This window comes from Micrasema longulum, unplaced genomic scaffold (genome assembly GCF_059751315.1).
Source record: "Micrasema longulum isolate JH-2025_06_02 unplaced genomic scaffold, ASM5975131v1 h1tg000430l, whole genome shotgun sequence".
In the NCBI taxonomy this organism is placed as follows: Eukaryota; Metazoa; Arthropoda; class Insecta; order Trichoptera; family Brachycentridae; genus Micrasema; species Micrasema longulum.
Window position 1 is genome coordinate 678608 of NW_028277630.1, and position 25798 is coordinate 704405.

At 30.2% G+C, this 25798-nt stretch overlaps 1 protein-coding gene across 1 annotated transcript in view; it reads right to left on the minus strand.

Moving 5' to 3' along the window:
* Positions 1 to 25798, minus strand: part of futsch (microtubule-associated protein futsch) — a 242363-nt gene that overhangs the window by 57824 nt on the left and 158741 nt on the right. Inside the window, exons 3-5 of the mRNA XM_088226424.1 lie at positions 9709 to 9881; positions 6117 to 6342; positions 203 to 361 (exon numbers count right to left, since the gene is read on the minus strand). Of these exons, the coding sequence (XP_088082550.1) occupies positions 203 to 361; positions 6117 to 6342; positions 9709 to 9881 (558 nt within the window). The remainder of the gene's footprint in view (positions 1 to 202; positions 362 to 6116; positions 6343 to 9708; positions 9882 to 25798) is intronic.

The window sequence follows — 25798 nt, forward strand, 5'->3', positions numbered from 1 at the left end:
TTTAAGATACAGAGTTTACGTTACGTTGAGTTTTTAATGTAAGTTTAATAAATAAAGTTGTAAAGCGCCCTTGAGGTGATTTTTTTACAAAAATGAGCTGTATAAATCAGCCAAATATTACTATTAATGTCCTTTAGAAATATTCAACTACGTCTTTAGTCAATTAATACCAGAAGCAAATACCATTGTATAAGTAACTTACCTAACATATTGAATCCATTAATTCCAAATAGGGCAGCATCTCCCTGCCCACCTGGGAAAACGTACAGCGTGGGGTGGCTAAATCGGATATTGCCCACAATGTCACTTGACTCGAGCAACTGTTCAATGCTTGCGGGCACTAAGTAAGGCTCGACGTAAGCTGTAACAAAAATAAACCTTGCGTCAGACCTAGTGAAAAGGACACTGTTCTCAGAAGAAAGAAGGTAGCTCGGATAAAAGCTTCTACGTAATGAAGCTCTCAAAGGTCACGCAAAACATGTAAAAATATGAAATACACGTACAATGAAGCCCTTTAGTTGGTGCTATAAAAATAATCAACACTATTTAACGAATACTATTTTAAGTACGTCCAAATGTTTGTAACAGGCAGGTTTTTTTCTTTTTTCTTTGCATTTTACAAAAGGTTTACATAAGTTACAAATTTAAAAAAAAACTATTTCATTAACACAAAAAAAAACACAAAAGCATGGCCTGTGTGTGGGTAAACATTTAATTTAACCAGTCTGAAGATGCCCATTAGAAGGTGAAAGCGCTAATTGGTCAAAATTAAAGAGTGGAAGTGTACCAAGTATTTTTAAAATTAATAACTTATTTGGAAATATAAGTTATTACATCATTACAATGGAATTCCATCAAAAATTGTCAATAAATAATTTAAATGAAATAATTTAATTTTATGTTTAAATAAAGTCTTCTGGAAGAATACGATGGATATCAAAAAGTAAAAAAAACACTGCTAATATTAGAACACTATTTTTTTGTTGCTTACTGGTGTTATTAAATCATTGAACAGTTTTATAGCTATGAAAAATGAGTGTCTTTGCCCGTGTCTGGATTTACAATAGGGGATTTCAAGTAAACTATGCAATCTTTGACTAGATTTATAAAATTTTGTAGGAAAATAAATGTTGGCACATATAAAATATATTTTAGAGATTGCTGGCCAGAAATTTCTGGTAGCTTAAAAAAATCAGCTTCGTGAAATAATTGGTTGGATGGAAAAGTTGAATTTTTATAAAGTATAATTTTAAAAATTAGTTTTTGTACGGTTTCTAAGGTCTTAAAATTTTTATTTTTATTTATAAAGGAAAAACAACAGTTGTTATATAATAATACAAAATATTAAAAAAAAAAAAATAGTGCATACATCCAGTTAAAGTTTTTCACAAATATAATGACAGAACGTGTTACACAGTAAAGAGAAAAACAATATATTATAAAAGACATGAGAAAAAAAAGAGCTTGTAAGAAGGTTAAGGGATGAGGAAATAGAATGGAGGAGCGGAGGAGAGGGATTTTCATAATATAGTTGACCAATTCAAAATTTTGAAATTACAATAAAATAACATAATTAAAGGAATATAAACTTATTACACACTGACAAATGTTTTATTTTAGTGTTTCAAAAAGTTTTTTTTGAAGTTAAATTTTTTTTTATTAAAAATATCTAAATGGGGACAATTTGGAGCAGCTACCATAAATAAATGAGTTTTGAACATAATTTTATTTGGGCAATGAATTATACAAAAATGAACTTGTTAGTATGATTATTATAGGCTCCTCCCCATCCAATTATTCCATAAGAAAGAGAAGACTCAAGAAATCTAAGTGGCCGCTTTACACACACTGTGCAACATTCACCATTCCTTTGTTTAAACATCCACATTTTCTCATCTCACCGACATAATAAAGGTTTCCGCTTTTTTACTCCACAAAAGTCAAGAGATGGAACACTTGAGGAAATGTGGATGTTTTGACATAGGCAGAATGGTGAATGTTACACAGTGTGTAAAATGGCCACTGAAACCAGTGAACGACAGGTCATAAGCCCAGTAAATGCCTAGACCTCAACTTTTACTTCATAAAATGTTTTCCCTCTCTGTTGCACCAAATTTAGATACTATTTATATTTAGTTTGTTATTTATGTTATTGTAGAATTGATTAAACTCTTCAGAATCATGTTGATAGTGAAAATATTGTTTGTCGAAAAATTATATTTCCCATGACCGAACAAAGAGTGGTTTTTCCTTTCCTTTCGGTACACAGAGGCCAGGGAAAATAAGTAAAAGCTCAATATAATATCGAGATTTACTTTGATATAAAGCATGAAAAGTAATTGAAATTAATTGATTCCCAAAGCATGTTATTTCATATTGAGTTTTTTTTGTATTCAGCGATATTGGATTTAAAAAATATTCTCACATTAATTTCATCAAAAAATATAATAATTTGTGAAACATAAATTATCTATCAGCCATTACAATAATATGTTTGCTGGTATGAATGAATTGACTACGACTTAAATTTTTTTTTTAATCTATGAGGTCTCAATAAAAACAGATCTCTTAAATTCTAAAATTGATTAATATCCATCTTCATTTAATTAAATTGAGATTTGATATGAACGCTATTTCAAATCTAATCTAAAAATACAAGATGTATTATCATTTTATTGCCTTGCTTCTGCGTCGTGTTTCTAGAAGCAAGATAATATTGAGTCAATTCTAATTAATTTGTCCCAAGGGTAGAATGGTTGTTATAAAAACTGTAGACTAAAATATGAGATTAATAATAGAAGCTGAGTTCTGAGAATTTCACTTGATTAAAAGTAAATATTTATCTTAAAATAACGACGGCATAATTAATGGCTTCAAACATTTAGAAATTCAAGAATTTTTATGTAAAAAATGCAATTTGCCAGAAGAATCTTTATATTAAAAACTGTTTATTTAAATTTTGGATAGTGATCAAAACGATTTATTTTGATAATTTATTAATAAAAACAACTAACGTACCAACCCCTCACACGCATTATATCGTAACCCACAAATGGTTGATTTTGAGTTTTAATTGAATTTCGTCTATTATATTTTTAGTTCCGACGAAGAAAAAACGTTTTGCAATTAGTTCCGTTTATTGTGAGACTCATACTGTAATTTTTTATTTCAAGGGATAACCCGCTAAGCCTCTACTTTGAGGCTTGTCTTATCTTATATTTATTGGAAAGTATACTATTATACGAACTCTAGCGATAATTTTGGCGGGATAAAAGAGATGACCGGAAACGGCGTAAGTATCAGTTACGATTGTGTTTTTCGGACTAAACGGATGTCTACAGCGTGTATTGTGTTTTTTTTTCCAAAATAAATTCTACTTATGTGAAAAATAAAAGAGTTAAGCTAATCAGAGCACAACAAACGTGATTAAGCCTTAGAAACTAAATCTCATCTCCGTAAAATAGAAACTCCTATAACAAGTTCATCATATAATAACCAAAACCTTTATTTGTATAAATGACCGCAAAATGCTTGATGTAATAAACCAGTAAATGATATTATATTAATTTGATTTAAGCACTAATATTTCATATTTGTTATAATATACAGAATAACAACGTATTCTATACATCGTTTGTGAGTACTAAATATTCATCATATGTCATCACATACAATTCGTACCACAATTTAACTTAACGGTTTTTTACTAAAAATAATATCATTTATACTGTATTTTACTTTTTGTTTTTTCCAAACTATAGTATCGTACCTACGTGCATTTTTAAAAAAATTCCTACAATTTTTTTTGTTTAATCGATTAATATTTAACTTATACGGTACAAAAATATTTTTTAATTCTTCTCCTGTGAAATCGCGATTTGTGAGTTACGATATTATGCGTAGAGTGGTTGATATTTATATATACAAGGTGCGTACTGATTTTTTTGATATAAGTATTTTTACTGTTGAAGTTAATTGTTTAAAAATCACAAACAAGTTTTTAGAATCAATGAATCGCTTTGAAATTCATCTACATTTTATGAATATGGCTTTGCAAACTCAGAACTTTGCACGTCTCTATATTTTGATGTTTTGAACTATAACTGAGTTTAGCAGCCGACGCCGACGTTCGCAACTAGCGAGTGATGATTTACATTCATATGGTAATTGCATCTCACCCTGGATTCTGCTGTTTCAACTGAACATAGCTTTAGGGAATAGTTTCCCACTAACTATACTCAGAAACGAGTTATGAATCTAGCGACTCAGAAGCCAGTTCAGATAATGGCACAGCAAAAACTCGCTACTCAGGAATTCGAATCGAAATAATTACGGGGTAAGTAGATGATAATAAATAAAATTAAGAGGTTTCTTTATTCAGCAAATAAAGATTACGTTTATGTGGTGACAAATTGAAAACACACAGATGTCATGAAAAGGCTCGCATAATTTAAATAAATTCATAGAGATGTCTAATATTTTGAGATGTAAGCAATATATTGCGCTACACGACGCTTGACTCACGCACGGAAGGTTTAGGGTTCGATTCTCGGTGAGAACACTAAAATTAAAATGTGATTTTTATCAAGCCTGGGTGTTTTGTGATGTAATTCACCACTGTAATTGGGCCACCTGGCCTGTTGTGGTGCAAAAATAAATAAAAATAAAATAAATATTGTATAATAAAACCACACTATAATATTGTAGTATTATAGTGATAACTGAATTATGGTTTTATTATTTTAATATCAACATATTTGTGTGATTTAAAAGTGAATTAAATAAAATAAAAACCTAAATTTGTTGCAACAGAGAGGGAAAACACTTTTAAAAAGGGAATATGGAAGTCTAGTCTTCCATTTACAGAGCAAGATTCCTAACCGCCTATGCGCTCTGTAGCTGCAAAGCCTGTTGGGATGCTTATTGAACAGCGCCCTTGAGGTGATTTTTACAAAAATGCGCTATATAAATTATCCAAAATAAATATTTAAAAAAATAAATATGACCTGTTGTTGGCTGGTTTAAGTGGCCACTTAACACACTGTAACATACACTATTTTTACTATATTTGAACATCTACATTCCTTCAATTCTTCCATCAGTTGAAGTGGCCACTCAAATCAGCCAATGACAGGTCATTAGCCTAGACATTTATATTTCCTTTTATAAAATGTTTTCTATCTCTGTTGCTACAATTTTAAATCTAAATAACTTCCTAGGGAGGAAATTCAGCCTGTCTGCAAACATTTGGACATACTCAAAATATTTGCAAAATGAATATCAATTTTAAAAAATGCAAACTTTGAATCGCTTCGGAGAAGAAGTGGGCAGTAATGTAAATCTCGGAAAAACTTTAAAATGAGGCAACAATTCTTCTTTGTGGTGGGGGTCAGTGCTTTGCAAGCTTCTGACGTCACTGTAACATGTGAAGATTGATTGTGAATAAGTAATTTTAAATTTTGGTTTTTTAAATTATAACAGTACCTTCAGTATAAAATACCTTCTATACCAAGATGGAAAGAAATTTTTACCTGTAAGTCATTATACCCATTTCCTTACTCAGTGGTGCATAGGGTATTGTATTACATGGTATCTTGATAATTTTTGTAATACGGGAGGTTAAGTAATTAGTCATACGCTTCAAGTGCCAATCCAAAACCACCCATATTTTACGTTCACCCTACTAGGAATTGAACCTTAAGCATGGCAGGCGACCTCGCCAACCATTTCACCACGAGGCGGATATACCACCACTCGATTTTCCCTTTCAGGATTATTATCTGAGAGTAGCCATCGAGTCGCAGTCATTCGACCACAGTTCTGGTTCTATTTCACCGTCAAAACTCATTTTTTAGTCCACCCACAGTGTCGTAGCTAGGGTCATGAGCGCCGCTGGCAAGATTGAAATTTTGCGCCCCCCAAAACTTATGTTCAGGATGAGAAAGAGGAAAGATGGCAGTGGATCTGCAAAGTTCGCCCCCCTTAGGGTTGCGCCTCTAGCAGCCGCCCACCTGGCTTGCCCCAAGCCACGACGCTGTCCACCCGGACACAGAAATGATGTTATTTTAACGTGAAAAATATTCCAATCATCCAAAGTAATAGAGAAAATATTTTACCAATAAATTTGTCAATGGCTTCGCACTTGGGATCCAGAACCTCTGATGGGTTGATCCTGATGCGGCATTTTCTAGCGAAGTATTTGTCAGGGAGCTTCTGCCACTCAGTGGTAGGCAGAGAGCAGTGTATGTCAATGGTTACGGAGTTCTCGTAGGCGCGGATAACGCGCTGGACTTCATTCTCCTGAAGGGCGTCGCAGAAGTCCGCCAGGGAAAGGGTGCCATCCTGAAAACAAAAAAAATAATTATGCAACACATTTAGTTTATTTACGCCCGACGGGCATTTTTACACTCGGAGAAAATGGTTGGTAAATAATAAAATTGAAAGTAAAACATAATAACATAAAGACCATCTAGTTTTTCTGTATTTGCAGAGACTAAAACTCTCGGTCTTGGAAAAAGATATAAAATACCAAATAGTCAATACAGCTGCCCAAATTTGGATTCCATGTTCAAACTGAAACAAGATGGCCGACTTTAAGGTCAAAGTGTCGGGCTGGAGAAAACCAGCTTCAGTTCACGGAAACATTTTCTGAGCAATTGGGTTGCTGATAATTTGAATAAGCCCTTACAAGGGTTTGTCTCGATTAATTAAAAAGTGGGCAAATTTGATTCGGACTAGTGAAAAAAAATGCCAAATACTTTCTTTCGTTAAAATAGATTTAAGCAGCTTTGCACTGTTTAAAAAAATTTAAATCTTTATGTTAAGTGTAAGATAAGGTGATCAGTCTTACGCTACGGTTTTCAGTTCAGGGACAATAAAATATTTCACTCTAAAACCATCTTAAATAAACTAATTTCATGTTCCCACCCTGCCAAGAACCGAACCTAGGATCTCAAGCGTATATGAAATGGATTTAGAAAAATTAATTGTATTTTCAAAATCAATATGGATATTGAAGAGAAATGTTTTCATACATGACTTTGAAAAAAAAAAATTAAACAATATGTTCTTAAAAAAACGTGACATGCTTGACTTTGATATTGTGACATCAAGATTCGTGACGATGTTCTATTTAGATTTAAAAGGTCACAAACAAAGTAAAAAAAAATACACAAATCGTGACGTATCAGGGGCGTGGCCAATGAAATGGACCGTTTTCGTGGGAATTCAAAATCAGTTTTTATTCTTCTAATAAGAAGTGAAAAAACATTTTTTTTCTTTACAGTATTTCATAGCCCCTTATAAATTTAAAATTATGTTTCTCAATTGTGAAAAGCAAAATAAGTGAAGTAATTGCAGTTAAAATTCCTAAATTAATTTATCAAATGCAAAATGATTATTATGTCAATGTTGTACGAATAATTTATAAATAAAATATTTTATTGCTTTATCACGACCGTACGCAGGGACATTATAGTGATCTCTACTAAAAATTTGAAAAGAAAAATATTCTTCTAAAATTCTAGATTAATCAATCAAAAACTATTTATGTTTCCGATTACGATACCAGGATAGCAGATGCGAGAGATCATAATTCAGTTTTCTTCATTAAAAAAATAATTCATGCGGAAAACTGGAAGGTTCTACTAGGAACACAATTTCAACATTTTACATAGATATAGGATACATAGCTTTTTCATTTGTGCTCGTTACTGGAGAACAAACTTTGACCTATTGCTTTGTTCCACATGAAGAGCAAGTTTATTATCTAATTTAATCATTTATTATTCTGCCCGTAAGACGAACGCTTCATTAGCACACGAGCGTACATAAATAAAACGGAAAATAAAAGTTTGCTAAGGATATATTCATTTAAAAAATATATTGCGGTATTTTATAAAATGAATATTAAACCCACAAATTTATCCCAAATCAAGCCAATTATGTGGTAGATGCAGCAAGTATTGAAAAAATATGTTTATTAATGTACCAGGTTTGCAAACAGTAAAAGAGTAAGTTAAATTTTGTTAAAACCAAATCAAATTAAATAAGAACATATAATTATTGTAGATTGTGCTTTTATGTGCGGAAAATTAAAGCAAGCCTATAATTTTTGCTTGGCTACCGAAATATGGAGTAGAAAAAGTCATTAACTTTTTAGTTCTCGTGCTCCTAATCTAAACTCCTTTGTGTAATGCTACGAAGGTATCTAAAATTACCAGGGTAAAAGTTTTAAAAAGAGGTTGAAAATTTCGGAAACAGCGGATATTAGAGGTGTTTAAATTCACTAAATAAAAATCTATTCAGAACTTTTCACCGTTTGTTTTGGATCAAACGTCACGGAAAACGCCTAAATTAATTATCTTTTCAAATAAACATTGTTTAGGGTTTAAACAGTGGTAAATTCCTTTTGTTTTCGTAACATTGAAATTGTAGTGGAACATCTATATTATAATTATCGTATTCAACAAAGGCCCTGTTTTATATTATCTTATCAAATATACATTGTTTAGGGTTTAAACAGTGTTAATTTTTTTTGGTTTTCGTAACATCAAAATTGTAGTGGAACATCTATATTATATTTATCGTATTCAACAAAGGCCCCGTTTTACAATAAAAAATTGATGACGTGATTCGTATTCAAAATTTTGGTATAATTTCATGTCTTTATTAACACCGTGGCTTACTGCGCTAGGATTTAAGGTTTAAAATATCAAGGGTAGTATTTATAAAACAACAAAGTTAAAAGGTTAAAAAGTTTTTATGAAATAAAGAAAAGGTTCTTTAACAATAAAAATAATAAAAATAATGATAATCATGGTTTATTAAAAAAATAACAATTACTTTATCTACTACATACAAAGTTAGGTAATAGATTTCTCTGGATCATGTCTAGTATGCCTAACTAGGTACAACCTGTTTTAAGGTAGGCATTTTTATGCAAAATAAACAATCATATTACTACCTACTAGTTAATTTACTATACAGTTATACAATATTAATTTATACCATTTATTATGTAAGAATCTTTTTGAGTAAATTTTCCGATTTTTCTCGACCTAAACCCAGTAACCAATTTATTACAAATTTATTAAATTGAATCCGGGTCATAGTTTTGCAATTTTTGGGTAACATATTGAAAATTTAGGGGGCCCAGAAACCTGAAATTTCTTTGCTTAAATTCAGAGTTTGTGGCAGACCCCATGACCCATTCTCTAGTTTGACTTCTGGTAGTGTGGGAGTGTTCCTTTTGGGATTCGATAGAATCATTTGCTTTCACAAACATTTTTATTCTAAAGATATATAATTGGCTTATATCTAAGATCGCAATTTCCTCAAAAACTTGACGCTAGGGTACCTGAGGGGCCTTTTAAAAATAATTTTAATTATTGGTTTTGACCAGATTCGAGAGGTTTTAATATCGATTTATTAGTGCTTTCCTATCCTATTATGCTATAAGTCATAAATGAGTTACATAAAATAAAATAAAGTTGTTTGATGTTCTACGTTCTATGGTTCTATGTTTGTCATTATTTCGTTTTAAAGTGGCGTCATAGAAAAACATTATTTTGAATGACAGCGTCTTATCCATTGAATTTTGATAGCTTACTAATCTAAATTTTAATGTGGATAATTGAGGGAAGCATTATTTTGAAATACAGATTCTTTTATTACATTAACATTTACATTTAGATACTACAAGGTTACCTGCATGATCCAGGAACCGTTTCCGGAGAATGTGTATCCGGCGTGTATGATGTGACGGTGTCGAGTAAATGAGCTGAGCAGGTTTCTCATGCACTGCAGCAGCGTGTTCATCTGAGGGTGGATGAGGATCTCAGTCACCAGGTTCTCTGTGGCGTACTGAATGAGCCTCTCTCCTGTAAAAAACAAATTGGTAATTATTTCGCTGTACCAGGGTAGCAAGACGTTGACAAAATGCTTCTTTTTTCACTCATCTGCGACTAATTCATGTGACAGGGGTGGGTACTTTTTAAAATATTAGTTAAAGAGATAATAACATAAATCCCATAACAAACATCTGTAGTAATATTGTTATAAAAACTTAGATTTTATTGTTCCGTGTGTTAGTATTTCTTTTTGAGAATGCTGCCGCATTGTAGCGTCTATCATTTAAATGTAAGTGGATGGTGATAATATTATGGTCAACATCGGTCCAGATGACGTGACGTTGCGATTTGGTCTGAAAAGACTGAAAATTATATTTTCGAGACCAAACACATTTACTTCAAATGCTACCAGTATTTAAAAGTCGGTAAAAATCTACGAACATTTTACAAAAAATAAAAATAGAACTTGTCCATTTCCTATTAAAATGGTAAAATTTTAACGTTATTAGATTTGACGATCGATTTGACAAAAATATTCATCTTAAGAAAATATTATTAAATGTAATTTCATAAAAAAGGGTGTGGAATAAAATATTTTTACAGTTTTTTTTTAAAGATTATTCAAGGCATAATTTCACGTAGAATTGAAGAAAAATATTACAAAACTTATGTAATTTAAAATGGTTGTATTTCTTTTCAAAAACAAAAATTTAGAATTTTGCTGTCTCAGTTTTTTGCTTATATCTTTAAATCAATTGATTAAAATTTACTTTAATACAATTTTTTTATATGAGAATCAATCAACCGCAGTTTGTCAAAATTTTAAGAGGCGTAATCTGCCGGTCGAAAAAAATATTATTTTCATCATCATCATCAACATCATTCCCTTTCCGAACCTAATAGTGCATAGGACATTGCATTGTTACACCAATTACAGCGTATCTTGATCAATGTTTGTAACATAAAGGTAGGATGACCAGTCTTACGCTTCAGGAACCAGTCCAAGGACTCTGGACTCTGTTTTCCACACCAAAATTCTGGTGTGAAAAATACCTTTTAAATAAATATTTCATATCAACTATGTTGGCAATCCCGCCAGAACGGTTGTTCCTATACATGAAGTTGCTGGATATGAGACAACTGTACCTAAAAGAAAAACTTACACACTTCTGGACGAACAATAAGGAGAGATCTCAGTAAAATGTCCGTACGAGGTTTTTCCAGAGCACGAATTATGTCATACCCAAAACCTGTACGACTTCCGCTCAGAGACATTTCTTTTTGTCGCCCCGAGAGAGTTCAATATTTTGGAAGAGCGTATCGAGCTCTCAAGGACAAAAACTATTTTCAAGCGAGGAGTTAAGGACTGGATTTTCCTTAGTTGGAAAGATTTGAGTAGGAAACTCCTTGGTGATTTTCTGAATGTTTGAGTTTACTGTTTACTATATTGATGTGCCATATTTATGTTTTAAAAAAATATTTTTTGTGTTTCTAAACCTGTATTTGTGGTGATATACTCATGTGTCTGTGGCAACTAATTGCTTGTCCTATCTCAACACAGGACTTTTAGTCCCACGGAGTTGGGACTTATGTCTCAAATAATATGTAATAAACTAGATGTAGGTAAATAAATAAATCGATTTTATTTTATGTAAAACTTTAAAGAATATTTCCAAACAAAAATATCTTGGAAATTTATTGTTTTTATCAAACGCATTTTTACTTAATTTATTTAATTTTGAGATTTTGAAAAAAAAAATGTTTTAAAATGGGTAAGTCTGATGATTTTCTTATTTTTCATGAGACTACAGCCTGAACAAAAGATAAAAATTCCAATATTGCATTTGAAATTCTTCTAGACAATCGAGAATTTAATTGAAACGCAGGTCGACTAAAGCATTGTTTCGGCGTACTTCCAATTTATCAATTCTTTTTACAAAGCATAACTCATATAAATTTTATCCGCATCGCTTGCCTTAGGAATTTCTAGACAAATTTTATGTCCTGAAAATCTTTAGGAACGGGGCAAGATTTATGTATGTGGAGTCATATTATTAGAATTTATAGTTCGTTTATCGTCCTAACTCGGAAGTTTAGGAATTTCTGAAATTATTTAGCGAAATTGTTACAAAGTTTTACTAACAACCTGATTTGTGTAGACGAGTTAAGAAAGCTATTAAAACAATTGATCTATTAACATTAAACTTGAATAAAATAATAATTTAATCAATTGAAATATTCTGTTCTCTCCGGTCAAGCAGAAATTTTGTATCTCTCCTATATGAAATATGGAAAATTCCTTATAGATAGTACGCCTGTTAAGTTATACTATATCAGTACTTATGTATGTATGTTCATAGTTAAATTTTGTACCTTTTAGATTATTTTTATGTAGCTGTATTCTTTTCTAATTCTTTAAATTTAAATTTATTTACTTTAAATTTAGTTTTCTTTTGTAACCATATTTACACAAATATGTATTTTTATTTTTTTGCAACTTCTAAGTGCCTAACATTTCTCAATGTTTAAATTGCTTTGATTTTGATACCTTTAATGTACTTAATCAATAGCTTTCATAACCGTGGAAAATTTATTTTGACTGTTTTCACAATTTTAGTTTATATTTATTTTTATTTTCTGTATGCAATATATGTAAAAACTGTTGATTTTTTCCCAAATAAATAAATAAGAGCTTAGTTAAAAAGCATACATAAGGTTCGGGTTCGGTTCCCGATAAGATTCACCCACTCACACAATCACAACATAATGCATAAAACATTGATTAAATACTGAGACGAGACTGATGCAGAGATGCTTGTGAACTTGTTCCGACTAGCTAGAAAGTTCGTTTTGAGTCGCGGCAAGATTCTTATACTAATATTTGATTGTTTTCCAGGTCTGGGCATTTTAAGGATAAAATAAATATTTTTTCTTTAATATGACAAATTTCTTTTAACAAATTGCAACCCAATATTCGAAATTTGTTAAAAGAGAAAAAAATTCGGTTATTCACTGACAAAAGAGTTTTGAAAAAGCCATTAAAATAATTTATCATGTATATTTTGAAGTTAAAAGAAAAAGTGTTTTGGGGGTCAGGGTTTGTGGAGTAAACTTCTGTATATCTTCTATTCAGGTAAAAGTCAGCACAAAATATGACCTAAATTTTCAAAGCAAAATGTCAAACGGTGTCCTATTTTAAAAAGCGAATTGAAATCAACTTTTGCTTCGAGTTGGTTTTTATCTTTTTAGTTCCGGTAGCAGGAAATAACAGTTAACGTCTGCAAAGTATTCAAATTAAATTCACATTGAAATTTTATTATCCACTTATTGAAACTGCTCGTACAAAGCTCATTGGTGGATTTGTATCGTGGCATCGACAGTGAACGATTGTATTTTTGCTGTCAACGCATACAATTTTTGTGACAATAACTTCAGTTCTTTGTAATGAAATTCATTACTGGACAATGAGGGAGAAGCGTAATTTTTATTTTTGTATTGTTTCTGGTTTTTTTAATACTGCTTTTACTTTATTATTAGTCGTCAGCTGAAATGATCTAGAGGATACATCTGATTTTGAGTCTAGAAAAAAACCAACAGCATCTGAGTTCTCTCTGACTTGCGACAATGCAATCTTCGCTTCCCCGCTCCCGATTATATCTACTCGTCATTTACCTTTTCGGATAATTGGAGAATAGACCATTTTTCGTATTTATACACTACCAAAAATTGGCAAATTCCCTAATCTCTATTACTTTTGATAAATTTTTGTATGCTAATCAAATTAGTAATATTTTATTAGGCGAAAACGAGAGTGGAAAACAAATTCAAAATATCATTCACCTTTAGGACTGCCATAGCTTTGTTCTATTAAACTCCCTAAAATCTTGTATTCATTTCATCAAAACTTGTAAAAAAATTGTAAAAAATACAATACGTTCTCATGTAACGTGAAATTTTTATTCGCCCAGAATGATTTAGATACTTGTTTAATTTTGACTAAATTCTTAATGACAAATAATAGGCATGGTTGAATTTTATTACTTTGATTTACCGAATCAAAATAATATGAATAAATGAGTCCCTTCAAATTTATTTCAACAGAGAGGGAAAACATTCTTGAGAAGGGAATATGGAAGTCTAGGCATTTACAGGGCGTATGACAGGTCATAAATTCTGTAAATGTGTAGACTTCCATATTCCCTACTCAAAAATGTTTTCTCTCTCTGTTTAAATAAATTTAAATATGAATAACTCACTAGGCAGGAAATCCAGCCAGTCTGCAAGCATTTGAACATACTCAAATATTGTTGAAATGAGTCCCTCTTCACTTAAAGCTTTTATTTTGCCAATATGAATACCCCGTCATCACGTAACTCTACAATACTGATTTTAAACATCTCAGAGTATACTTTTTTCCGGAGTACGTTATTTTGTCGTCGCTTTCATACGAAGGTATACTTTTAAACATTTCTTTATTTTGCTTGCCCGCCACGACATGTCGCATCAGAAGGCTGTGACGGCACCCTCACACAATACGATGGAGCTCTCTGTGATCTGCTAGCCTTTTTGTTTGTTTGAACTCAAATGCTAGCAAACGACTGGAAGCGAATTGAAAAAATCACACTCTTGGATAATTGGATTTGTGATATTTTGGAATCTCCTGCATACTTAAAATAAAGAACTACAATTTGGCTTGTTAAAAAGAACTGACAAGGAATAAGTCTAGTGTGCTTTTATAAACTATTAAAACTATTTTTTAAGAAGCAGTATACCTTAGACCAGCGTTTCCCAACCTTTTTAAGCCTTGGGACCGGTGAAAATAGGAGAAACATTTTGCGGACCGGTTATGCAGGCATAAAAACCTTAATTTATGTTATATTTTGTTTATATTATATGAAAACAGGTTTTTTAAAAAAATAAATTATTTGAAAATTTATTTATAAACCCTTACGGATTATTACATTCATTTTACATAAAATAATATATACATTTTTCATTCATACTCTTTGGTTTTTCCTTTCCTTTCGGTACACAGAGGCCAGGGAAAATAAGTAAAAGCTGAATATAATATCGAGATTTACTTTGATAGCATGAAAAATAATTGAAATTAATTGATTCCCAAAGCATGTTATTTCATATTGTGTTTTTTTGTATTCAGCGATATTGGATTTGAAAAATATTCTCACATTAATTTCTTCAAAAAATATAATAATTTGTGAAACATAAATAATTACAATATTTATTTATTTTTTATATTTTTTATTAGTAAATTTATTTATAAACCCTTACGGATTATTACATTTATTTTACATAAAATATTATATACATTTTTCATTTATACTCTGTTGTTCAAAATAATATTTTTTACATCTTTTGAAAAGTTTGTCTGAGTCTTTTGTTTAGTTTTGTCTGGTAGTTTATTGTATAATTTCAGTCCCTGGTCCATTAGTCTTGATTGTCCTTGTCTTGTTTTAGAACGTTGAATATGATATTTGTCTGATATTCTCGTATTATGTCCATGTTGACTACAAGTTTTAATTCTTCGTCTACAATTACATTATAGGCTAATTTATGGATAAATTTCAATGATTTTAGTTGAAAGAGTTCCGTTATATTTAATGGCTTAGTTTTTTTTTTAAAGTTATCTAGTTGCAGTTAGATAGGGAACTTAATATACCAACTTAAATATTTTATTTTGTTGTCTTTGTAATCTGTTTATGTCATTTTGATATCCTGCTCCCCATAGTAGTTGCGTATAACATATTTTAGTTTTTACATTGGCTTTAGAATTACACATTAGAATTTTTTTAGCGGTAGGAAAATGCTGCCTTGGACCATTCAGTTCAACAAAAAGGTGAAGGCTGTAGTCTGATAAAATGTAAATATATCGTACGATTTTTTCTTTTTAAGAACTTTTTTCAAAATTACGTCATTAAAAAATGTAGTACATAAAAAGATATTTCTAATGAAAATTCCACTCAAAAAAATTTTATAACTAAAACATGTATTTATCAAAAACATTTTTTTTATTTATTGAAATTTTTTTCTCGCGTTACATTGCATATGAACATAACGAAACAGAATAAAATAATAAGAAAAAAAATCCCACTTAGGTATAGCATGTACTTACACAATAAAAAGAAAACAGTATTTTAATCTTATAAGGAAAAGCAATAGAAGTTATGCAAAATATAATAACAACAAAATATATAATAACATATAAAAAACAGTTTAGTCATCTAGTCAAAGTTTTTCACCAATATAATGATAGAACATATTACAAAGTAAAGAAAAAAAGGAAAAATATTAAATAAGAAAATAAAAGAAGAGCACATTTAGAAGGTTGGAGATAAGGAAATAAATCGGAGGAGTGGAGGAGAGGGATTTTAAAAATAAAGTTGACGGATTCGAAATTACCTTACAATAATAACTCAAACATATTGAGAGATACATACATTAATTACAAACTGTAAAATATTTAAATCGTTTTAATTAAATGTTTATTTATATTTATTTTTAAATAAGGCGATTTTGAAAGAGCGGCGTTTAAAATGTCAAAATTTTATGATTTCCGTACTTCCTATCAGTCTAGAGCCTTAAACATTCCATTTCGATTTCCATAAACCAGAAAAAAAAACTTGAAAATTAACGTGTTTAAAATGTTACTTAAATAGGTTGAAGAAGGAATAATTCTTGCCATCTAAGCATCCCCAAACCCAAAAAGTCTCATAAATTCAAGCCGCAAAAAATATTTTACGTCAGTACCCTCTTATTCTTCTTATCTCCTGGTAATATAGAATGCTAACGGGGAACTTTCTCGCCAAAAACCCGAACGAACTTCTCTTTTGGAAATTTTAATGTGACGTAAATTTATATTTAGTATTTCGGAATGAAAATTTAAGATTTAAAAAAGAAATAAATTTCTTTAAACATTTAGCGGTTTTCACTTACGTTTTGGGTTTGCTTTTCTTATCTAGTGACATTTACAATGATTTATCGCTCTTAAAAGTAGGCAATGGAAAATCACAAAAAATCATGGATTGTATGATATTATGTAAAATGTATTGAAACTTAAATCATTAAGGAAATAGCAATTTTTAGAAAAATAGCTGCATGTATGGAAGAAAATTTTGACAAATAAAATAAGACTCTATTGAATAATTTCGAGAAAAGAGAAATTGTTTTGCAAGGTTAAAAATTATTCTCGCAGGGTTGCAAGGTTTGCAATTTTTTTTGCAGTGTTGCAAGATTCAAAATATATTTGAGAATAAATTTTTCATGACAAATAATTTGAATACGGGAAATTTAAGTGTCCCGACGAACTTTATCGGGGTATCTAAGTTTAATGCATAAGATCACGACTTTGATTCCCGAAAAGGTTGACATTCATGGTCTTTAAAAGTATTTTTTAATCTTATTAGTAAAAAAAAGAATAAAATGATGAAAAAATATGCTATTTGAGGGACCAAATATATATTTAACGTCAACTTTGCCTGCTCCCACGTAAGTTCTGCCGAATAAAGCTGAATGATCGGCATCTACGGCCTTCCAGGGCGGCGAGAGTCCGCAGGTGTAAAGAAGAGGCAATTTGGATTAAGGCGCTCCTGGAAAATCTGCAGCACGAGTCCAAGACAGGTCCACCGCCGCTTCCTCGAGAAGTTCGTTATAGGAGGCTTACTACTGCTTGCTTACCACATACCGCACACTCATCTGAGGACATAAGTCTCCTTGGCGGTGCCCACATGCACAGAAAAATCGCTCCAAATGAAAGTAGCTGCCCGAAGGAGCTCTCTGTCATCTAGTAGCTTTTGCATCTTTGTGCTGAAAGAATGTACCTTATCCAGAAGTACGTAATTTGCGATTCATTGGATTGATAAAAAAAGAGAAGTGAATTCTTTACTGACTGGGATGAAATTGATTAGACATGATCGATTCGCCGAAATGATAACAAAACTTTTAAAAAGCCTTGTTATTCTTTTTGTAAGCCATCAGATCTGCATATTCGACAGAACCTTTAACAAAATCATGGATAGTAGCGAGAAGCTCCATTCGGTAATCATAGAGAGGGAAAAGGGGACAAGACCACAAAATGTGTTTAGAAGATTGATTAGGATATCTGCAGCAGCACGAAGAAGAATCAACAATATTGAAAACAAATAATTGGTCATTAAATTTACCATGAGTTGATAAAAGCTGCGTAGCCCAGTAATCAGGTATAACCCAATTAAAATTTTAACGCTGACGGATTAAGTGAGAAAAAAGGAAGGTAACCCTCCCTGAAGGGGGGGAAGGTTCTATTGCGATTGCTAGGCATCAAGAAGAGCATTTAAAGACATGTTTTAATATTCAATTGAGACATTACTTTAGTTAGCATTAGACGGTTATTTGTTATAGGAGGTTGCTGCGTTTGTTTATGGACTAAAATGTCGGTAATGAAATCAAACCGCGAAACAAAAAGTTATAATCGGCGCATTTAAATATGTGAGAGTGTTTTCTTCGAAATATCGCATGAGCATCACACAAAAAAGTAAACTATGAATTATTAAGTTATGCCATAAAAGTAAAACATTGCTTACTATGTTATAAACAGAAGGAAAGTATTTTAATGGTAAATGTGACAGAGAAGTTCTTTCATCCATTGCAGAGGGTACGTCAATGTCGTACAAAGGCTCGTTGGTATTCATATAACATCCCTTTACAAAAACTCACCCCGGCCTCCGTAATTTCATTATAAAGTCGATACTGAATGTAAAATACCATCCGAATTCGAGAAGTATAAACAAAATAAAATTCCACGTACCATATTTTTAATTTGCACGTGTAGCGAAGATAATATTTTTCATTAAATATTATTTCTTATAAAGCAAACCATAGAAAAAACATTTTTTTCCAATTTCTGAATTTCGTTTTGTTCATCTTTCCTCATTTATTCCACATCCACAAAACTCAAGGTGAAGAAAGTACATTCTACTCTCATATGTAGAGAATAACTTGAAGGTGAGGACAATAGAATGTGCTTTCCTCACCTCAAGAGTTGTCTCTGAAAAGGGGAATATTTACCTGATTTTGATAATTTAAAATATCCATGACTATTACAAAACGAAGATCTTTTTATGTCAAACGCACATAAAAAGATCTATCCGATAAACCGAATGTCCCGAATAAAGTTATTTTAACTAAATAAAATAAGCTCTGGCTTTTTTTAAATACAGGTTTTGTAATTATAAGTTGCAACTTAACATTACTTTACTTAAATTAGTTTATGTGCCTAAAAAACACTAATATTTATTGTGATCTGAATTTGATAGTGAACATTTTTTATTTTTTTATTCAGATAACAAATAAAAATACAATATTACGCCTTAATACAATTTTTATATAAATTTAATACATATATTTACATTAATGTTTCCCATTACATAAAAGAAAAAGCTTTTTCTGTACATAATGGGGAGTGACGTCTTACAAAAGTTTGTTTATTTTATTTTTAATTATTTATAGTTTTAGGATAAGATAAATAAATTACAAAAAAGATTGAAAACGGTATTTTTAATCAGTGCTACATAAAGAAGAATTGTAAATGTAATTTTTCACTTCTTTCATAAATATATTGTATTCCTGACTGTATTTTTTATTATCTTTGTTCATTTGATTAAAAAAATACATTCCTCTGTAAGTATAATGATGTTGTGCTGTAATTGTTTTTAATTTGGGAATTAAGATATTACCACCTGTTCTATGTCACGTGCTTACGTTTTGTGACCTAGAAACACTACTATTTATTTATTATTGATAAGTTCGTAGCAATTTATTATCAATTTAATATTATTATTTGTTAATAAGATAAAATAGACAAAAAATATAAATTGTTTTTAATTTCCTATCCATAATACTTTTTTATAAATACATTTAATTTCACAATAAAAATACCAATCTCGATTCGACGAAACCGGTAACTGAGTAATCCAAATCTATGGATTTAATATCACTTGTCTATCATTTAAATAATAAAATAAATAATTTAGATTATAATTTTATTTATTGTATTCTGAGAACAAAAGGTGTCACCGGTTAACATTATAGTGCTATCCAAAACTAAGCTCTTTGCGATTATACAAACAAAAATGTTTTTAATACACGAACGCTCCGTTGGAAACAAAGGTTATGTGACCCATATTGTTTCAGAACATTAATATTACCGAATATAATATCAAAGGAATTTCAGGCGAATTAAAATTTAGTTGAAAGGAAGCACGATACGAGGTTAAGAGCGATTTTATTTCACATAAAATTTAATGCAAAGTCTTATTTATAAGCTTTGAAGGCTAAATATTTCACACTAGCATTTATTTATTAAGACTTACACATTCTAACAGAGACAAAAACCATTTTGGAGAAGGGAATATGGAAATATAGGAATTTTTCTAACTAATCGGTTAAACTGATCGGTTTGAGTATATAGATATGCCCACACTTATATATAAATTGTCAATGTATAAAAATATAAAATGTAAAATAAATAAATAGGACTAAAGATTACCATAAAATAGTTTTTGGTTGTTTTACTGCATGTATTTATATTTATTTGTATACGGCATTTCTGCCATTTACATATATGTGGTATAAAGAGAGCTTAAAAATAAAAATATAAAAACATCGAGTATGAAATATTAATATACTCGTACTGTACACATTATAAATTACTTGAAATACATATATATTTAAAAGAAATTATACAATAACAAAATACATAAATCAATCAAATTATAACTATTCCAACCCAATCTTCTGAAGTTGATTAGCTCTTTTTGATAAAAATATGTTGGTCACTTTTTTTAAAAGTTAGGTAGAGATAAACTAAATATATCAAAATATGATGCATATTCATTCCCGGTATTCTGTAATCTAACAATACGTGAGTTATATTGAGCTACCGTTCGAGAATTTTGTCAATAAAATATTGTAGATGTTCTGCTTAACCTAGGTGGTACATAGAATGAAATCGATTTCAGTAGATCGGGAGTATCAAATATTGGTTGTATTATTTTATGTAAAGTCGTAAGATCGGTCGATGTTCTTCGTTTTTGCAATTTAGTTAATTTAAGAGATTCTTAAATTGTGTTAAAATTGAATTAATTAGTAGAAAAACCAATCTTAAAATTAATATATCTAAGAAACTTATTCTGAATTCTCTCAATAGAATCTGAGAAAGTGATTTGATAAGGTGACCATATTGGAGAATAATAATCTAGTTGGCTTCTAACTAGAGATGTGTAAAGATATTTTAATGTGTTTATTTTACTAAAATCTTTTCCGGTTCTAAGTACAAATCCTGATAATTTTACAGCTTTGTTAGATATTTTAAAAATGTGCTCTTTAAATAATGTAGGAAAACCAATGGTTCCATGCGTTCTATGAACGGATCGCGCATGGTACCTAGGTACTATTTGTAGGTAGGTAAATATTTATTTTATGGTTGAATTCGAAAACATAAAATAAATATTTTTTCAAATATGGAATTCTTTTTGCAAACGTCAAACAGAGGGTTGTACTTAAATCGAAATACGACTTTTAAAAATGTATTGAATTCAATATTATTTTAGTATAACCAAAAATTCAGTAAAAAGAAATATATGGGTAGAAATTGTAAGGAATTTAAGGCAAGAATCTGATTGAGATCCACAAAAAAACAATATCATTCCATTTTTTTGTAAATGTATTTTTTTTGGATGCAACCCTGGTAGATCGACAAATGAAACATTTATGCTCCTTGCATATTTTTTAACACATAAAATTGAAGATTTTAATATTTACAAATACGCACAGCGCAAAGATCTACATTTCTCTGAAAACCGCACGTAAATTGGTTAAGCCGTTTAGAAGGAATTTAGTGACATCACACGTACAGCAGAATTATATATATAAAGATTAACTACCGAGTTATTGATAATGGGCCCAGAGTTTTGGAAACATCCGTAAATAAAAAAACGAAATTTTAAACAAAGCCTTTTCCTTAAAAACGTGTATTCTGCAACAAGGCTAACATTCATCGTAATAAAAATGAAAGCTTTTAAACCTGAGGAAAATTTCCGTTTACGCCAAAACTTCCCGATCAGATATGTTTTCAGGCAGGCGCTGAAATAGCGACGCCGGAAATGCAATTGACGACGCGACGCCCAACACAATGCAATCGCGATCTTTTTTTCCCTAGTTGGTGAAATATGGTGCACAAATCGACATTGTTGCCAAAGATTGCAGATAGTGGTATGTTCTCTACTGCAGCTTTGTGACTGGAAAATGCATTTCATTTGTGGCTAAACCCCGGAAATCCGAAAGGAAAACCATCGGAAAGCCTTTGAGACCGAACGCTATATAAAGTCTTTCTCAAACAATAAACCCATTGGGAACCATTTTACTGTAAACGTATTCAGTGGTTTTGAAATGAATTCGGCATTAATTATAATTTATTAATTTATTAATAAGTTTCCGGCAAAAAGAATACTAATAGTAATAGAAAGATAAATTTAGTTGTCATCAATGAATTAAAATTAAAATTATTAAATAATTTGAACAATCGTTATTCTAGAGTTACTCCGTTAGAATTTTTATATCATTGAACTGAACGAGTTTTAAAAATATTATTTCATAAAGTTAGAACTTTTTTAGCCACTTTTAAAAAACGCGTGAAACATTTTTATATAAATATTGTATATCTTTAGAGCCCTTACTTTTCATTCGTTTTCTTTTCTGGATTCTCTTCATTGTGTATAAATAATAAAAGTATTTTATCAAAAAATATATGTGTATACAGCTAATCGCGTTGTGGTCCCGTGGTCGTATTGTGGACTTACGGGCTATAGGTCCGAGGTTCAAATCCCACTTTAGCCTCTACTAGATATCCATTTTTCCAGCACAAGTTATGTACGACTTTTACGAAATGGTCTGAATATTTTAGTAAATATTAAGAACTTAAAATATTTTTCTTTTTTTTAAAAAAAAGCCCCGTCTGCTAACTAAAAACAGCTATAACTTTAAAAAGTGTGGGGATAATATTTACATTTTGAAATAAAAGTTCAAACTTTGTAAACTTTTTTAAACTGTTTGGTTTTGGTTGCATACTCAATAAATAAAAAAATATGTAAGACCTAAAAAATAAGACTAAGAAGAAGTTTTTACTCGCGTAACTTTTTGTTGAATACATATTTAAGAAAATAATAGTCAAAATTGATGATTTTTTAAAATACATGTACGAGTATATATAAAAACAACTAAAAATGAATACAACTTTCGGTCAAGAAGGATTGGCCCACTACTCGGTTAAAGTGTACAATATTATTCCATTGCCCACAAAAACAATTAGTAAGTACTCTCAATATAAAATTGCTATTAAAAAATGGATAGTGGAGGTGGATTGCGCACGGATCGATGAGTGGATCAAGCCAAATTTGTAAAAAAATGTTTCCTAATTATGAAATTGTGTCTGCAAGTTTATATGAATTTCATATGCTTTTTATGATAATTTTAGTTTATTTTGCATATTATGTTTACGATGATAATTAGGTTAATTAACTTAACTACGTTTTTATTTTCTTATTATGTTAAATAACTAATTAAAGGCATGTTTCATTATACATGTTGTAAAACGTTTCCCTCGGCACGACACACCTCAGTGAGGAAACATTATTCTTTATAAAAAAACAATACAAAATTGTAAAAATATAAATGAATAAATATTTATAAAAATATGAACTCGTACATATCGATGGCTCTGTTTCAAATAACGACGAAAAAATATGTTTTGAGTGATGTTTATTGTATTTTATCGTTACATATTTATTAAAGCAAGTAACATTTAGTTATATATACTCGATAGGTTTAATGAGTAGTAAAAGTATATATCTCTTTAATGTTTTTTTTTCTGTTTTTGGTGATATACTCGTAAATAATTAGTCGTTACAAATCAATTTATGTGAGTCAAAACATTAGTCAGCCATTTCTCAAAACATGCGATTTCTAGTTAAAGCTTTATGAAACATTTCTCTATTGATTATGTGACAAAAATGTTAAAAAAATTATATTTTGTCTTTGCCGAATTACGATTTTATCAATATGATACTTAGTTCATTTCGACCCCTTTGTTAAGAGTTACATTCTTACATTTTTTGCTAGGAAAAAGTTTTGAACAAAAGGTTTTAGATGGAGTTAAGGATTTCTGACATTGATTAATGTTTGTTATAATTAATCACACAGAAAATTATACCTTAACAGGAATAAGCCAAATTCGTTGTACACTCTTAACCATTTGCATGATACCGAAAAAAACTTTTCCCAAAAAGCCTGCACAAAATAGTGGATATATCGAGGCTATACTGGCAGAATGCATTATGTCAACAGTCTTCAATTATTTTAAAATATAGGTACAAGGTGTAGATTTCAAATTTTATGCTATGCCTAGAATAAAAATTACTCTTTCAAAGCTTAAAAAAAAAGGAAAATTTTGTGAGAAATAATGTTTATTAATTTTTATTTTATTTTTTGTAAATAAATTTCATAAAAGGTACATGTTTTTTTAAAAATTCTACACATATCTACTTTTACACATCTTGTTAATGTTATAAATGTAACTCTCCAAAAAAGAGACTAACTCTTGTGTTTGGAGAGTGACTTACACTGTTGTAGTTGTTTATTGTTTATTATAAGAGTTTATATAATTTTAAATACGAGTACATGAGAAAAAAATAAAAATATGGGATAAATAAAGAAAAAACATAAAATAATATTTCATTCATACTAATTAAAATTTAATGTAGTTTTTTTACGTGTTCAAAAATTTTCTTTAGATTTACCTAAATTTATTCATTGGTATATTTTTTTAACAGTTTTTAGTTCATTGGAAAGATTATTATAATTTTTTACACCTTTAAAAACAAAGCCATTTTGACCATGACTTGTGTGGAATTTAGGAATTTTAATATTACGTTGGTATCTGAGTGACTTATTCATCTCGAATTCTTTGATTTTTTCTTTTTTATGAATTTGTATAATATAATTTATTTTATAAAGAGTTTCTACTGCATGAACCTTAAATATTTTATATAGACTTTCCGTATTAAATGATGAGGGTTTCATTAGAATTACTTTGATAATAGAAATAAAAAAAGGGTTTAAATGCAATTATCTCGGAACTTGTTTTAATGACTTGATGCATTCTGTCAGTAAAGTTTCAATATATTAATTAGAAATATTATTAAAGATAGCAAACTTACACGCGCTTATCACTTTTATATTATATGCTTGGTTACCAGAAAGGTTACGTCAGAATATGTGTTATGATTTGATTATTAAAATTTTCTCCAGCAGGCATAAGTTTTTAAATGTATGGGGGTCGTAGTTCATTATTGACACATACACGTGCTTAATCATTTCACCTTAAATATAGAGCAACGATCAATGAAGGAAGTCATTATTTTATATAGAATATAATACGACATATTCTGCAAGACTAACAGTATTGCTATAATACGTCCGTGTATATAAAAGCAGCGTCCTTTAGTACATTAACTTCGTCCTACCATGGAGATATGAATAACCTTAGAACGCGGCCTATAAAGAGACCACAGGGCGTAGTAACTTTATTTAGCCCGAGCAAGTCAGCGCAAAGAGTCAGCTCAACCAAGTCAGCTCATCGCAGTCACGCAGTCACTCAGTTCCAGCCTGTAGTTCAAGTGGATTCAGTTCAAGCCGTCACACTCGAGCTTTATAAATATATACGGTATAAACGAGGTAAATCCAGAAAGTGAGAGAACCCAATTATTGTATTTAAAAAAAAAAAACAAAAAAAAATCACAGTGCATTGTTTGTACATATATTTATTTATTTATTAATTTACACGCCCTACGGGCTTTTACATATATTAGAAATTACATTCAAGTGCAGCAGTGAAACAT